The following is a 14,972-nucleotide window of genomic DNA, read 5'->3' on the forward strand; positions in this document are numbered from 1 at the left end:
CTAAGCTTTGGAGCAGTCTCACAGAGTCTCTGAAAGACTCTCCCGAATTGCAGTCCTCAGTAAGACATCTGAATACAACTAATTTTAACTATTTAAATGACTACATTTTTTTTCCTTGGTTAACACACCCAACTAAAAACGAACCGCTCACATCATGTCCGGCTGTTACAGCAAAAGCAGAAACGTACTGGAGAGGGGAGGAGGTGGACTTGGGAGAGAAGTCAGTTTTCCCCCAGAATCTTTCTCTCTCATCAGTCACAGGTTTCTGAACACACTGACTCACCAGGAAACATTTCTTAGGTTCTCCAGGAAAACACTAAGTAACTTCAGAAATTGTAAAGGTCATGGAAAACATTATGTTATATATTTCCGTATTTCCACGAATACGCGGGAATCCTCCCAAGCCCCTGGCACCGCACTCCAAATGTCCATCTCCAGGAAGCCGCCCTTCAGTGCCCGGGGCCCTCTAAACAATGTTTCAGTCCTTGGGCTCGGTGGCTGCGTCCTTCATTGGTGAACGCGGTGGCTGCCCGTGTCCCTCCAGCTGCTTCCGGAAGGGAACGGCGCCCTGGAGCGAGCCTGTCTCGGACTCCCAACCGTCAGCCTCGCTCCGGGCCGCGGAGGCTAGAGCAGCTCCCCCGGGGCAACGCAGCCGCCCAGGCCGGCCTCAGTGGGCCGAGTGGTCGGAGCATCCGGGCCCGGGGAGCGGCTGGTAAGTGCCTGGTCGGGGCGCGCTGTGAGCGGCCGGCCCCTGCCCGGGAGGCCCTGCTGCAGCCGGGTTCCCCGCCCCGCTTTCCTTCTTTTTAGAGGACTGGAATCCACGCTACAGTTCAGCCCTCCACCTCTGTTAGTTGAACTCAGGGAACCCCTGCTTCAAAACCCCAGCGGAGTCACTGCCCTTCGTCAGTCTCTTCACTGGACATCTAAGTTACTTCACACCCACCCTCGGTTTTGAGAATAGAAAATCAAATACCGCACGTTCTCAACTATGAGTGGGAGCTAAGCTATTGCTGCGCAAAGGCATCCACAGGCGTATAGTGGACTTTGGAGACTCAGAAGGGGAAGGGTTGGGGGGGGGGGCGGTGAGGGATGAAAAAACTACATATCGCGTACAATGTACACTACCTGGATGACCCTGAAATCGCAGACTTCACCACTATCCAATGCATCCATGTAAAAAAAAAACCCACCTGTACCCCAAAAGCTATTAAAATAAAAATTATACATATATACATATATATATATTTTTGAGACGGAGTCTCGCTCTGTCGCCCAGGCTGCAGTGCAGTGGCGCAATCTTAGCTCACTGCAATCTCTGCCTCCGAGGTTCAAGCCATTCTCCTGCCTCAGCCTCCCGAGTAGCTGGGACTACAGGTGCCCGCCACCACGCCCAGCTAATTTTTTTTTTTTTTTTTTTTTTTTTTTTTTTTGTATTTTTAGTAGAGACGGGGTTTCACAGTGTTAGCCAGGATGGTCTCGATCTCCTGACTTTGTGATCCGCCCACCTCGGCCTCCCAAAGTTCTGGGATTACAGGCGTGAGTCACCCCACCCAGCCATACACCTATATATTTTTAAAAATTCAAAAATAAAACAAAAAAATACCTATCCTTTCAGGCTTATTTCCTGTTCCTCGACCCTTCTCATTCCCCTCTAGCCCAAAAGTGTCATCACTGAATTTACCACTTTTCCCAAGCTAGTTGTGTCTGTTTTTGCTTCTCTGCTTTTGTACCCCACTGTCCCCACCTTCTGCCTAGAATGTTTCTCTCTCCCATCTTCTCCTGACAACTCTTCTTTAGACTCGATTCGTGTGGTACCTTCTCTGTCAAGTTTTGTTTTTCCAGAAGTTTTGCTGCCTGCTGAGCTCCCTTAGCCTTTTGTTAATTCACTTGTCATTGACATTGACCATCTTGTGTTGTATTCAATAGTCTGTCACACCGATTTGGTTGTGCATTTTGCTTTGGAGAAGTCCTTAGTCTTTTATGTAGCCACAGTGGCCACACATGCAGAAGACGCTCAATATTGTTGAATGAACTAATGCATTTTGGGACAGGGTTACAGAAACAGGGTGCAGGAGAAAAGGGGGTGGTTGAATTGGCTGTACCCAGCACACAGGTATGCAACTTGCTCACTTACTGTAGTATTCCTAGGTGTGGAGGAGTCCAACACCTGGAAATGCTCCTGAAAATAACCAGGGATGACTTTGTGGAAGTTCACTGAATCCTTAAAATTAAACTTAAGGAGAACGGAGAGTGGGAATTGAAAATGATTGCATCCAGCCTGGGCCGCATAGTGAGATCCCATCTCTACAGAAAAACCAAAACCCAAACCAAAAGAGAACAGCCAAATGTGATTGCGTATGCCTTTAGTCCTACTTGGGAGGCTGAAGTAAGAGGATTGTTTGAGCCCAGAAGGTGAGGACTGCAATAAGCTGTGCTCGCATGACTGTACTCCGGCCTGTACAACAGAGCAAGTTGTCTGTGAAGGAGAGAAGGACCCAAAGAAAGTGAACAAGTATTGATGCCACATTCACTCCGTGCTCTATGGGTCAGCAGAATGTGAATGCTTGGGGGTAGATTTGTAGAGAATTTTAGGTACTAATTTTTTTTTTTTTAAAGACAGGTTCTCACTCTGTCATCCAGACTGGAGTGCAGTGGCACCATCTTGGCTAGCACTGCAGCCTTGACCTCCTGGGCTCAAGCTATCCTCCCTCCTCAGCCCTCCAAGTAGCTGGGACTACAGGTGCATGCCACCACGCCTGGCTAATTTTTTCCATTTATTGTCAAGACTGGGTTTCTCCATGTTGCCCAGGCTGGTCATAGATGTTACTATATATGATATGCACACATATAATACAACTAAAATGTACATATGATTTTTTTTTTTAGAAAAGAACCATACCGAAAGTTAGAAAATTGGAAAGTAAAAATTCTTCTTCTACTTCCCTTCTTCAATCTCTTTCACTCAGAGTGATTCTTGTTAATAATTTATTGTGTATTCTCCCTAGAAAGCTTATAATGCACTTTATCAAATCTAAACTATTACTGAGTACAATTTTTTTTGCAATTCTATACATGCAAATTAGGTATTTTATGTAACTGCATAAAGAAAAAAGTGCTGAGAAACAAAAAAATGCTGCAGATTAAACCTTCTTAAAGTATGCATCTTAGAATTGATGAAATACCATATGTACACATATACACCACTTTAAAACATTTATGGGGTGGTGTTGTTATGCAATGTATCTTGCTTTTTTATGTAACAGTATGTCTTAGAGAGTTTTACATATCTGCATATATAGCCCTCCTCATTCTTTGAGTCGATAATGATACATTAAAATTTTATTGAACAAGGGTAGTACAGAACAATTAGTGGGCCCTTCATTGAGGGACATCTTGGTTGTTTCCAAGGTGTGTGTGTGTCTATGTGTTTTCTTGCTTGTTTTTGCTATTACAAACATGTTGCAGTGACCCACCAACCTTGTGTGTCTGTGTGTGTGTATATATATATAGAGAATATCTATATATATACACATAGTTGGTAAGATTTTTTCATTTTTGCTATAGTTTTTAGGAATTCCTCTATATAAAGTAGTTGCATACATTTTCTAACTTAAAATTAAATAATTGCATCACTCTTTGGAAGTCATAAGTTGATCTTTTAGTATTTAGAGTTTGTCACCTGCTAAGGAATATTTGACACTCAAAAACCATGTTGAAAATGCATCTCAAATTACAGTATTTCATTAGAGGGAAGATTCTACAATTTCCTTAAGTAAAATCTCTCCAAAATGGCAGTGGTCATGTATTTATATATTTCTTTGGGAATCTTAGATATATGATCTATTTTAACAAAATTTAAACTATAACAAATTATTTATAATTTATTTTTTTCTGACACACAATAGGGATTAGTCCCTGATTATCAATTTTCAGTGTTTACAGACACTCGTATTCACAGAAACAAAGTCTGTATGTCAGTGTTCACAGTCACAAAAGTCTGCTTGTATGAAAACTACATTTATTATTAATCTTATTTTAACAGATTCTGAATCCTTGCTGTTTGTGGTCTTTTGGAATAATGAATATGATATGATGTAGTTCGAAACTTTTTTTCCCAGCTAAATTTTCCCTGATTTGACCTGTTCATAGCTTTTTATAGTTTACCTCTTTACTTCTCTGTTTACATTTCTTCCCTCTGCTTCTTATTGACTCCTACTCACCTTTTAAGGCCAACTAATGTTCAAATCCTCCATGAAATCCTCTTTGTCTATTTTGTCCACATTTATCTCTTCCTTCTTTAAATTCCTTTTTCAGCAGAACGTCACAATTTAACATTCTTGATTGATTCATATAGGTTACTTTATCTCCTAAATGAGACTGAATTCTTCAGGAATTGTTGTCTTGGCTGGATTTCAGGCAAGACATCTAGGGGGTGCTATATTAGCTCTAGTTGTTGAGTATTTGTGGCTTGAAGTAGTCTTTTTTTTTTTTCCAACTTTTATTTTGGATTCAGGGGATACATATGAAGATTTCTTACAAAGGTTTATTGCATGATGCTGAGGTTTGGAGTATGATTAAACCTATCACCCAGATAGTGAGCATAGTACCCAATAGGTAGTTTTTCAACCCTCACCCCCATCCTTCCCTTCCCTCTCTTGTACCCCCAGTGTCTGTTGTTTTCATCTTTATGTCCATATATATCCAGTGTTTAGTCCCTACTTATAAGTGTGAACATGAGCTATTTGGTTTTCTGTTTCTGTGTTAGTTCACTTAGGATAATGGCCTCTAGCTGCATACATGTTCCTTCAGAAGACATGTTTTTTTTTTTTTTATGGCTGCACAGTATACCACGGTGTATATTTTTTCATCCAATCCACTGTGAAGTTGTATTCTTAAGACAAGAGGCGGGGCTTCTCCAGAGACCTGGAGGAGGTGTAGCTAATGCAGCTGATCATCACAGCCCACTCCCTCTAGTGTCAGAGGAATGCCTGGGCTGCTGTTTCACAGATGGACACCTATTCTGCCCAGCATTAGACTTGCCACCAAATATTTTTACTGCAAATGGGCTAACCATTAAGGTGCAGCCCTAAAACCCTACCAAGCTCAAAAATGCACCCTGACATTGTGTTTCAAAATGGTGGCGTAGAAGCAAGCTGGCTGCTGCCTCTCCCTTACCACCAGAAAATGGAAACAAACACACAATGTTAAGATTATCACCAGCAATATCCCAAAACTCAGATATAAGGATGAGATCATTTCTAGTACCACAGAGAAGTGAAAAAACCTCTAAGCAGATGGTAAGAGAATTGGACTTCCGTAGCATGACACTCCTTATCCCCAGTCTGCCTGGCACCAGGCAAATGGAAAATTTCCCCCAGTCTTATGGTTTCTCTAATGGGCAAAGTGAGATTGAAGTGAACGACCAACTTTCCTACCATCTTGGGTTCCATGGCAGGAGACCTGTTCCTGCCTCAATCCACAGGCAGTATCAACAGTACTAAAGGGAGAAATATCCCCGAGGATAGCCAGAGACGAAGGAGGGAGATGGGACTACCATCCCCAGTCCTGGAAACTCTGCTCTGTAACTTGGCCAAAGAAGACACCAAATCAGAATTGCTGTTTGGCAGTACCATGCTGTAGGAAGCTCATTCCCCAGTTCCCTTAGGCATGAACCCCTAGCCAGCATTCCCACACTGCTGGGATAATCCCTTTAGGACTTCCCCCATTTTGGATGGGCAGCAATCTGATTACTAGAACTGAGGCAAACCCAGGCTTAAGCTGACATCTAGTGCTGGAAATGAGTCAGTGACCTAGTGAAAAAGAAAAGAAAATCCACAGGTAAATTATAAAGAGTCTCTAAGCAGACATATCCAATAAAAACCAAAACCAGCCAGAGAAGACTGGAGTAAATAATTAATCCTTCAACACAAAGACATACACATACATTCACAAGAAACAATAACAAACAGAGGATCATGACCTCTTCAAAAGGACAAAGCAAGAAACCAGCGACTAACCCTAATAAGAACGCAATATGTGAACCCTCTGACCAAGAATTCGAAATAGCAGTTTTAAGGAAACTCAGTGATCTCCAAGATAACACAGAAAAACAATTCAGAGATTTATCAGAGAAGGTTAACAAAGAGATTGAGATAAAAAACCCATAAATTTTGGAATTAAGAAATACATTTGCTGAGCTAAAAAACTTATTAGAGGTTCTCAACAGCAGATCAAGCAAAGAAAGAATCACTGAACTCAGACAGGTTGTTTGAAAATGTGCAGAGGAGACAAAAGGAAAAAGAATGAAGAGGAACAAACATATAGAAAATTACCTCGAAAGACCAAGTTTAAGAATTATTGAGTTTGTGACCAGCCTGAGCAACAGAGTGAGACCCTGTCTCTAAAACTGAAAAATAAAAAAATTAGCCATGCAAGGTGGTACATTCCTGTTGTCCCAGCTACTCAGAAGGCTGAGGTGGGATGATCACTTGAACCCAGGAGCTTGAGTACCTTTACTGTTTGGCAGTACCATGAGACCAGTCTCAGCAACATAACAAGACCTTGTCTCTACAAAAAATAAAAATAATAAATAAATAAATACATAAGCCAGGCTGGTGGCATGCATCTGTAGTCTTAGCTACTTGGGAGGCTGAAGTGGGAGGGTCACAAGCTTGGGAGGTCAGAGCTGCAGTGAGCTATGATCACGCCACTGCACCTGAGCCCAGGTGGTAAAGTGAGGCCCTGTCACAAAAGAGAAAGAGAGAGAGAGAGAGAGAGAGAGAGAGAGAGAGAGAGAGAGAGAGAGAAAGAGAGAGAAAGGGAGTGGGGAGAGGCTAAAAAAACCCTGCCGATAGTAGTTTGGGAACAATGGTTTATGTTGACACATTCTAGGGGGAGTGGGTGGGTAAACTGGTTAACTGGCAGCTAAAAGATAGGTCAGTTTGTCCTTGAGTAGGCCAATTAAGGGTATCAAACAAACAATTACAGCTGTTTATGAGTTCTCTGGAAAACTTGGAAAGGGCAGTTGTGGGGCATAGATGACAGGCTGGCTCTGTGTCGTGTCTGCTGGTGACCCATTGTAAGAAGCTCCATCTTACTTAGGCCAGGTCTGCATCTGTGTCCTCAGAATTTCTCACTAGAAACTTCTTCTGTCTTCTTATGTGTTTGGGAATGTGTCCTTTTGTTCTCCAAATATTTACTATTATTCTGGTTTCTGGATTTTAACAACATCCTGAAAACATATTTATTTGGTTGGAGGCATCGTTACTGTCCTACAATATGATTTTTGTCTGTAGCTGACATCTCTTCTTCCACTGGCGTCCCCTAATTTCCATGGTTATGTGCTCATTACTTCTACACTTCTTTATTATCAGAGCTTTTCTGATTAGGTAGGCTACATTTATGCTTTCTATAGTACCATTGCCTCAATAAATAGTCACAATCACTTTTCAGTGTGGACTTTCTGTTTGGTCTTGGGGTTATTTATTTTGGCTGCTAAGAGGATGTTTTATGCTTTTATGGTAGATGAGATGGCAGACAGTAGAATGTCTGATTGATGAACTGTATTGCATCACAGAGTTCCTCGAAGCAAGGAACATTTAGAGTTCACGAAGTTCTTTGCTTGGTCTCTTGCACAGTGAGTACCTTGGCAGTGATCTACACTCTGTCCTTTAATTTAGTGGCTCTCAATCTTTTTTTAGCCCTAAGGCACCTGAGGACAGGCGCCCTCCCATGAATTGCCGGGGTTACTACGGCAGAGATGGGATGTGTGTGGAGGGACAGTCCCCTAGGGCCATAACATAATCAGGAGGAGCACTTAAAGTTTGAAAAAGCTCCCAGGTGTGTGTGTGTGTGTGTGTGTGTGTGTGTGTGCGCGCGCGCGCGTGTGTGTGTGCTGTCCTCACTAAAAATATCACCTCTCCCGCCCCATAAACTAAGCTTCCTTAGATAATATGGCAAGGCAGAACTTGATGATTTTGCTGCTTGTCTAGCTAAAACGGGAGGAATAAAAACGTACAACACTCAATTTACTGTAGTTTTAAACGAACCTCTGTTATAATTCTAGGTTTTGAAGCATAACGACGCAGGATGGAGAAGGATGCTGAAGAAGGCGGCGCCCCTTCTGAAGGAGCAGAGGCTCCTCCCTCCACGGAAGAGGCTGGCCCTCCCCGTTCAGAAGAGGAAGAGGCCCCGCGCCCTCCCACGGTGGAGGCTCCGGCGGAAGATAATTTCTTTCTTTCCCCAGAAGATGATGTTCCTTCTGTGGTGGATTATCGGGATCTCATTCCTTCTGAAGAAGGGGTAGTTCTTCCGGATGATGATGAAGCGGATCTGAATAGAGTTCGACCCAGGCTTGCACCGCGACCGGTTCAATCAGTGATTTCGGAAGTGCTGTCCTCCCGGTCTTCCCGGCGGTCCTCCAGATACCGCCGGAGTATGAGTGGCCTTCCCAATCTGCAGGAAACATTAAAAGAGAGACAGGTTTGCTTCTAATAAGATTTTTCATGCGTGCCACTTTCCTTTACAAATACGAAATACTTTTACTTTACAAAATACGAAATAGTTTGATGTTTTTTCTGCAGAATTGCAATTTTGACGCTTGGTTTTCATTCCTTAGGCAAGATTTAGAGAGGCAAGGGAAAGCCGAAGACAGAAAATTGACCCTTCATACAAATATATATTTGAAATTATAGCAGGAAATCTTGGCCTGGACATAGTAACTGTGGAAGAATTAATTTTGGATTGCCCATCTGTAAGTTTAAGTCTTATCATTATATTTTAATTGCTCTTTGAGTAAGTGATTAACTTAGGAAAACAGAGTTGTCATAAACAACAACAACAAAAATCATTTAGAAAGACAAAGTTGGGGCAGGGCATAGTGACTCATGCCTGTAATCCCAGCACTTTGGGAGGCTGAGGTCTGAGGATTGCTTGAGGCCAGGAGTTTGAGAGTAGCCTGGGCAACATGGCGAAACTCCTGTCTCTGCAAGAAACACAAAAATTGGTTGGGCGTGGTACACCGTACCTGTGGTCCCAGCTACTCAGGAGGCTGGGGTGAGAGGAACTCTTGAACCTGGGAGGTGGAGGATGCAGTGAGTACTCCAGCCTGGCTGACAGAGTGAGATCCTGTCTAAAAAAAAAAAAAAAAAAAAAGAAAAGAAAAAAGAAAAAGATTAAAGTTAGAATTTTACTGACTAGAGGAGAAGATTTAGTTTATATAATTATAGCCAGTTGAATGGTATTTCTTTTTAAATTAAATTAAATTAATTTGTTTGTTTGGGACGGAGTCTCGCTCTGTTGCCAGGCTGGAGTGCAGTGGCGCGATCTCGGCTCACTATTTAACCTTGACTTCTGGATTCTCCTGCCTCAGCCTTGTGAGCAGCTGGGACTACAGGCGTGCGCCACCATGCCCAGCTATTTTTAAATTTTTTTGTATTTTTAGTAGAGATGGGGTTTCACCATGTTGGCCAGGATGGTCTTGATTTCCTGACCTCGTGATCCGCCCACCTTGGCCTCCCAAAGTGCTGGGATTACAGGCCTGAGCCACCGCACCCGGCCCAGCTGAATGGTATTTCTAGTCAGGTTTACTGTTGTGGAGGAAGAAGAGAAGACTTAGCAACTAGAATTTTGGCTAAACTTCTAGCTCAGAATGATGTCAGAAGTTAGAGGCATAGTTGAGTGATGGTAGGTAATATGTTGCAAGTACAGATTATATGAACTACATATGCAAATCACTTGTAGAGAAAAACTGCATAAACAAGTCAGGGAACAGTGACTATTTTATGAGTATATGGTAGTAGAAATAGTGAGGATTGCAGGTCAGGTTACCATATGTCTCAGTGTGCCAGGGACAGTTCTGGATTATACCTGTTTTCCTGGCATGATTAACAGTACCTCCTGACACTACTAAAAGTTTTGGATGATAAATTGATGTGGTCACCCTAATTATAGTAATGTATGATACACTTGTGTCATAGCTTCCCTCCTCATAGCTCTGGTTCTAAGATAATTTTCAATAAAACTACCACTAGCTTCTTGGGCTTTTTCTCAACTCTAGGAGTGGACTGGGCTGGTATCCCAGAAAGACCAGTGAGCAGGTGCAGACTGCTGGTGAGCGGATTGTCTCACTGAATGCACTGGTGGGAGAGTTGGCATTGTGGTGAGGTTGTCACCATGGGGGCCATATCCCCTGCTTTTATAGGGGTCATCAAACATGGGCAAAACTCTTTAGCTTGCTATAGGAGCCAGGGTTCTATGGAACAGTGCCTAAAAGAGCTACTCCCGGCCGGGTGCAGCAGCTCACACCTGTAATCCAAGCACTTTGGGAAGCTGAGGTGGGCAAATCATTTGAAGTCATAAGTTCAAGACCAGCCTAACCAAAATGGTGAAACCCTGTCTCTACTAAAAATATAAAAATTAGCTGGGTGTGGTGGCATGTGCCTGTAGTCCCAGCTACTCGGGAGGTTAAGGCAGGAGGATCGCTTGAACCCAGGAAGCAGAGGTTGCAGTGAGCCGAGATGCACCACTACGCTCCATCGTTGGCGATAGAGTGAGACTCCAACTCATAATAATAATAATAATAATAATAATAGTAATAATAAAGAGCTACCCCTTGCTTCATACAGTGCATTGCTAAATTCTGCAAAATTGTCTGCGCTTCATGTTGTCCAGTATCCTTATAAGAATATGGTCCTGGCAGTTCCCCAACAGTAGGAATGGGATTGCTTATTTTCTTGGTCCTGTTATGTAGCTGTAATAGTTAGATGGGGATGTGATTGATGCAAAGACATCAATAGCTCTAAGCTATTATAATGACAAAGTATAGAGAATGCATGGAGATGTGTACATAAAACAACAGGTGTCACAGCATGCAGCTGGAAGTAAGTTGTGGTTTCCCAGGTCACCAAAGTTCCCTGCTGGAATTTACTGCTGTGGTCAAGGCTGGCTTCATGGATATATGAGCTGTGTAGTTACAGAGGCCCCTGTGCTTAGAATGTCACTGTGCTTGCTTTGATGATCTTTTGTCACCATTTTGAAGTTCTTGATAATTCTTTGGTAAATGTCTCTCATTTTCATTTTGCACTGGGTTCATCAAATTCTGTAGCTGGTCCTGACTGTAGACAATGCCAACCAAATAGTAAGAGGATTTTCTTTGCCATTCTCAAGTTGGGCTTGTTTGTTTTAATGGTCTCCTTTCCCCAATGAGTTCTAGTTTCTGTGATGATTCTGGCTACATGTCTTTCTAGCCTTTCTAAGCAACTGGTGCAAAACAACCTTATATGCATCCCTGAGATAATGACAATGAGAAGAAGGCGAGGCCAATTTCTAAAAAGTCGTTTCTTAGTAGGCCCAGGCTTCAGGCCTGTCCCGAGGATCATTCCTGCATTTGGTTAAGGAGGAAGGAAGATAAGTGATCAATTTTGTTTCACCTGAAAATTGCTGGGCCACAAATTTGGATAACACCACAACTGGAATCCCTATACCTTCTGCAAAGGGTATAGCCATAGGCATTGTGTCCTGATCACTGCTTTCATGAAAGGGTAACTGCTAGAACTAAGGTGGGGTGGGGGAGGTGGGCACCTGCAGTAATCCAACTTTAAGTATTTGCCATCTGGCCATCTGGATTTCTGGGCTAGTATTCTCTCTTTGGAGGAATTCTTTTTTTTTTTTTTTTTTGAGACGGAGTCTCGCTCTGTCGCCCAGGCTGGAGTGCAGTGGCCGGATCTCAGCTCACTGCAAGCTCTGCCTCCCGGGTTCATGCCATTTTCCTGCCTCAGCCTCCCGAGTAGCTGGGACTACAGGCGCCCGCCACCTCGCCTGGCTAGTTTTTTTTTTTTTTGTATTTTTTTTTAGTAGAGACGGGGTTTCACCGTGTTAGCCAGGATGGTCTCGATCTCCTGACCTTGTGATCCGCCCGCCTCGGCCTCCCAAAGTGCTGGGATTACAGGCTTGAGCCACCGCGCCTGGCCTAGAGGAATTCTTACTGGCTAGCATGCTAGTCAGGAAGTAGAAGTGCTATGTGCCTACAAAGCCTTCTATTTGCTATTCCTGGGGTATGTCTCAGACTTTGGGTCCATGTGGTTAGATTCTACTTTGAAGGTCATTATGGTCCGGGCCAGACACTGCTTAGGCTGCAAGGAATGGGAAATGCAGGCATTAAGGAAGAATCAAGCTGCCAAAGGTATTTCCTTAAGAATTGCTTGTAAGTGTACAAAGCCATAGTGGAGGGAAAATCGTGTACCCAGTAGGGAAACCAGTGTCAAAATCTGAAAGATTAGAATGCCTATTTGGTTGTGGGGAAAAAGCAAGGACATATGATAGGTTGGATCAAGGTTGGTGACCACGTGAGTAAGGAGATGGAACAAGAAACAAGGGGTGGCATGATTTGGTGTGGTGCAGTTTAGGAAATTGGGGGTATATGGAAAACTATTCTTTAGTTTTTTGTTTTTTGTTTTTTTATTTTTATTTTTTTTGAGACGGAGTCTCCCTCTGTTACCCAGGCTGGAGTGCAGTGGTGCGATCTCAGCTCACTGTAACCTCCACCTCCCAGGCTCAAGCGATTCTCCTGCCTCAGCCTCCTGAGTAGCTGGAACTACGGGTGCATGCCACCACGCCCAGCTAATTTTTGTATTTTTAGAAGAGACGGGGTTTTGCCATCTTGGCCAGGCTGATCTCAAACTCCTGACCTCAAGTGATCCACCAGCCTTGACCTCCCAAAGGGCTGGGATTACAAGTGTGAGCCACCACGCTGGGCCTGGAAAAGTATTCTTTTAATGTGAAGCTTGGCGTGCAATCCAGGATGAAAGCCGCTCAGTAAAGGCACCACAAAAAAGTGGACAACAGACGGTATGATGGTTACTTTGTTTGCCTCTGGATCCATTCTCCCTTTGTCTCTGCCCTGCTCTGTGGCATAGAAAGCTGAATGCAATAGAATCTATCACCTGGGCTCCCTTGCTCTCCAGTTTCCACTTGGTTCAGCCACTGGGAGGCACAGCAGGAGATGGGAGGGCAGAAGGGGAGAGAAGCTCCCCACCTGGCCCTGTTCCTGACTGTGGTTGTCTGCTGCCATAGTTGTAGTTCCCTGAGCAGCCTGCATCTCCAGTTCTCAACCTGGCCCTAGTCATTCTATTTCCTCTAGCTCTCAACTCTTTAGGTCTTGGGGGATCACGGGTTTCCTTTGTTGCTAGTCCCATTGTTGCTACTAGTGCTGCAGTTTCCTTTAATCCTGCTCTGGCCTCTAGAAATAGTCTTTTATTTTATAAACAAAATAGCCTTTTTATTTATAAAGTTTTGTTAAAACACCCCTTTGGGTGTGAATTCTTTTCTTGCTGGGACCCTGACCAACACAGATGTTTCTGCAACATTGGCACTTTTACCCCTTCCCACTTTCCTGCCCCCTTCATTCAGCACTGCTCAAGATAATCTCTTTTCTGGCTTACTGGCAATGTTTTCCAGTGACTGGGTGGCAGGGTTGTGGTACTGTGGAAGGACAAATTTGGACACCCAAGGCTGAGGTCCAATCCCGGTTCTGTGCTGTGCTTGTGTGTTTTCGGTCCTTCCCTTAATTTTTTTTTGTTTTCTTTTGAGACAGACTGTCGCTCTTTTGCCCAGGCTGGAGTACAGTGGTGTGATTACAGCTCACTGCAGCCTCAACCTCCCGGACTCAGGCCATCCTCCAACTTTAGCCTCCCAAGTAACTGGGACCATTGGCACATATCACCACGCCCAGCTAATTTTTTTTGTATTTATATAGAGAGGAAATTTCGCCATATTTCTCAGGCTGTTCTTGAACTCTTGGGCTCAAGCAATCTGCCCACCTGGGCCTCTCAAAGTGTTGGGATTACAGGGGTGAGACATTGAACCTGGCTTACTTAAATTCTTTTTACCTTAATTTTCTCTTCTGTAAGAAGGGTATAATAATGCCATTTTAACTAGATGATACTCAGATGAACTGTTGGTAAAATGCTATGTAATATAAGTGAATTTTTAATTCACAGTCATGATTTTGGTCCATGATCTCACATTTACTTTGCTAGTCTCATGAGTACAATGTATCTAAAATGCAAGGATTCATTGCATTTGATATTTTGATATCTTTTTATCCCAGTCATGTGCACTACTTTTGAGAATTTGTGTGCTTTCACAGCTAAAGGGTCATCAAGAAAGTACTGATGGAGCTGTGCAAGAAGAAGTATGTGGACAGCTTTTGTCCCTTGTAGGTAGTAATTATGTGAGACCCAAGTATATACAGGAGGTGGAAGAGTAGAGAACTAAGGACTAGAGTTACGCACATCTCGGTGGCTTTGTTTTATCTCCCAGAGTGATGGTTCTCAAATGTGGTCCCAGGACCAGCTGCATGAGCATCACCTAGAACCTGATAGGAATGCAAATCATTTTGTGTTTTTAAAAAGCCCTCTGTGTGATTCTCCGATGTACACTAACATTTGAGAACACTGTCCTAGGAGGAGTGGCTTTGCTACACTGGGGATACTTCCCCCAGGCCGTCAGTATATTAAGACATACTGATGGCTAGGTGGGGTGGCTCACACCTGTAATCCCGGCATTTTGGGAAGCCAAGGCAGGAGCATCACTTGGGGTCAGGAGTTCAAGACCAGCCTGGCCAACATGGTGAAAACCCATTTACTAAAAATACAAAAATTAGCTGGGCCTGGTGGCAGAAGTCTGTAATCTCGGCTACTCGGAGACTGATGCCAGAGAATCTCTTGAACCTGGGAGGTAGAGGTTGCAGTGAGCCGAGATCGCACTCTAGCCTGGGTGACAGAGCGAAACTCTGTCTCAAAACAAGCAAACAAACAAGCAAGCAAGCAAACAAACAAACAAACAACTTCTGTATGGGAATCAGTGGGATTAGGTGAATGGGTATATGACTTTGTATTTCTCATAGGATATTTCAGGGCTTTTGTTTATGTTATCTATTTAGTTTTCTGTTTACTAAGATATTACACTGACTC

At 43.4% G+C, this 14,972-nt stretch overlaps 1 protein-coding gene across 2 annotated transcripts in view; it reads left to right on the forward strand.

Annotated features, from left to right (window-relative positions):
• Positions 1-298: 298 nt before the first annotated feature.
• Positions 299-14,972, forward strand: part of DNAH8 (dynein axonemal heavy chain 8) — a 328,361-nt gene continuing 313,687 nt past the window's right edge. For both annotated transcript variants that reach the window (XM_007972725.3, XM_038006035.2), the window contains exons 1-3: positions 299-712; positions 8,066-8,481; positions 8,618-8,752. In XM_007972725.3, coding sequence (XP_007970916.2) covers positions 8,089-8,481; positions 8,618-8,752 — 528 coding nt within the window. In that variant the 5' untranslated portion in view covers positions 299-712; positions 8,066-8,088. The remainder of the gene's footprint in view (positions 713-8,065; positions 8,482-8,617; positions 8,753-14,972) is intronic.

Source organism: Chlorocebus sabaeus, chromosome 17 (genome assembly GCF_047675955.1).
Source record: "Chlorocebus sabaeus isolate Y175 chromosome 17, mChlSab1.0.hap1, whole genome shotgun sequence".
Taxonomy (NCBI): domain Eukaryota; kingdom Metazoa; phylum Chordata; class Mammalia; order Primates; family Cercopithecidae; genus Chlorocebus; species Chlorocebus sabaeus.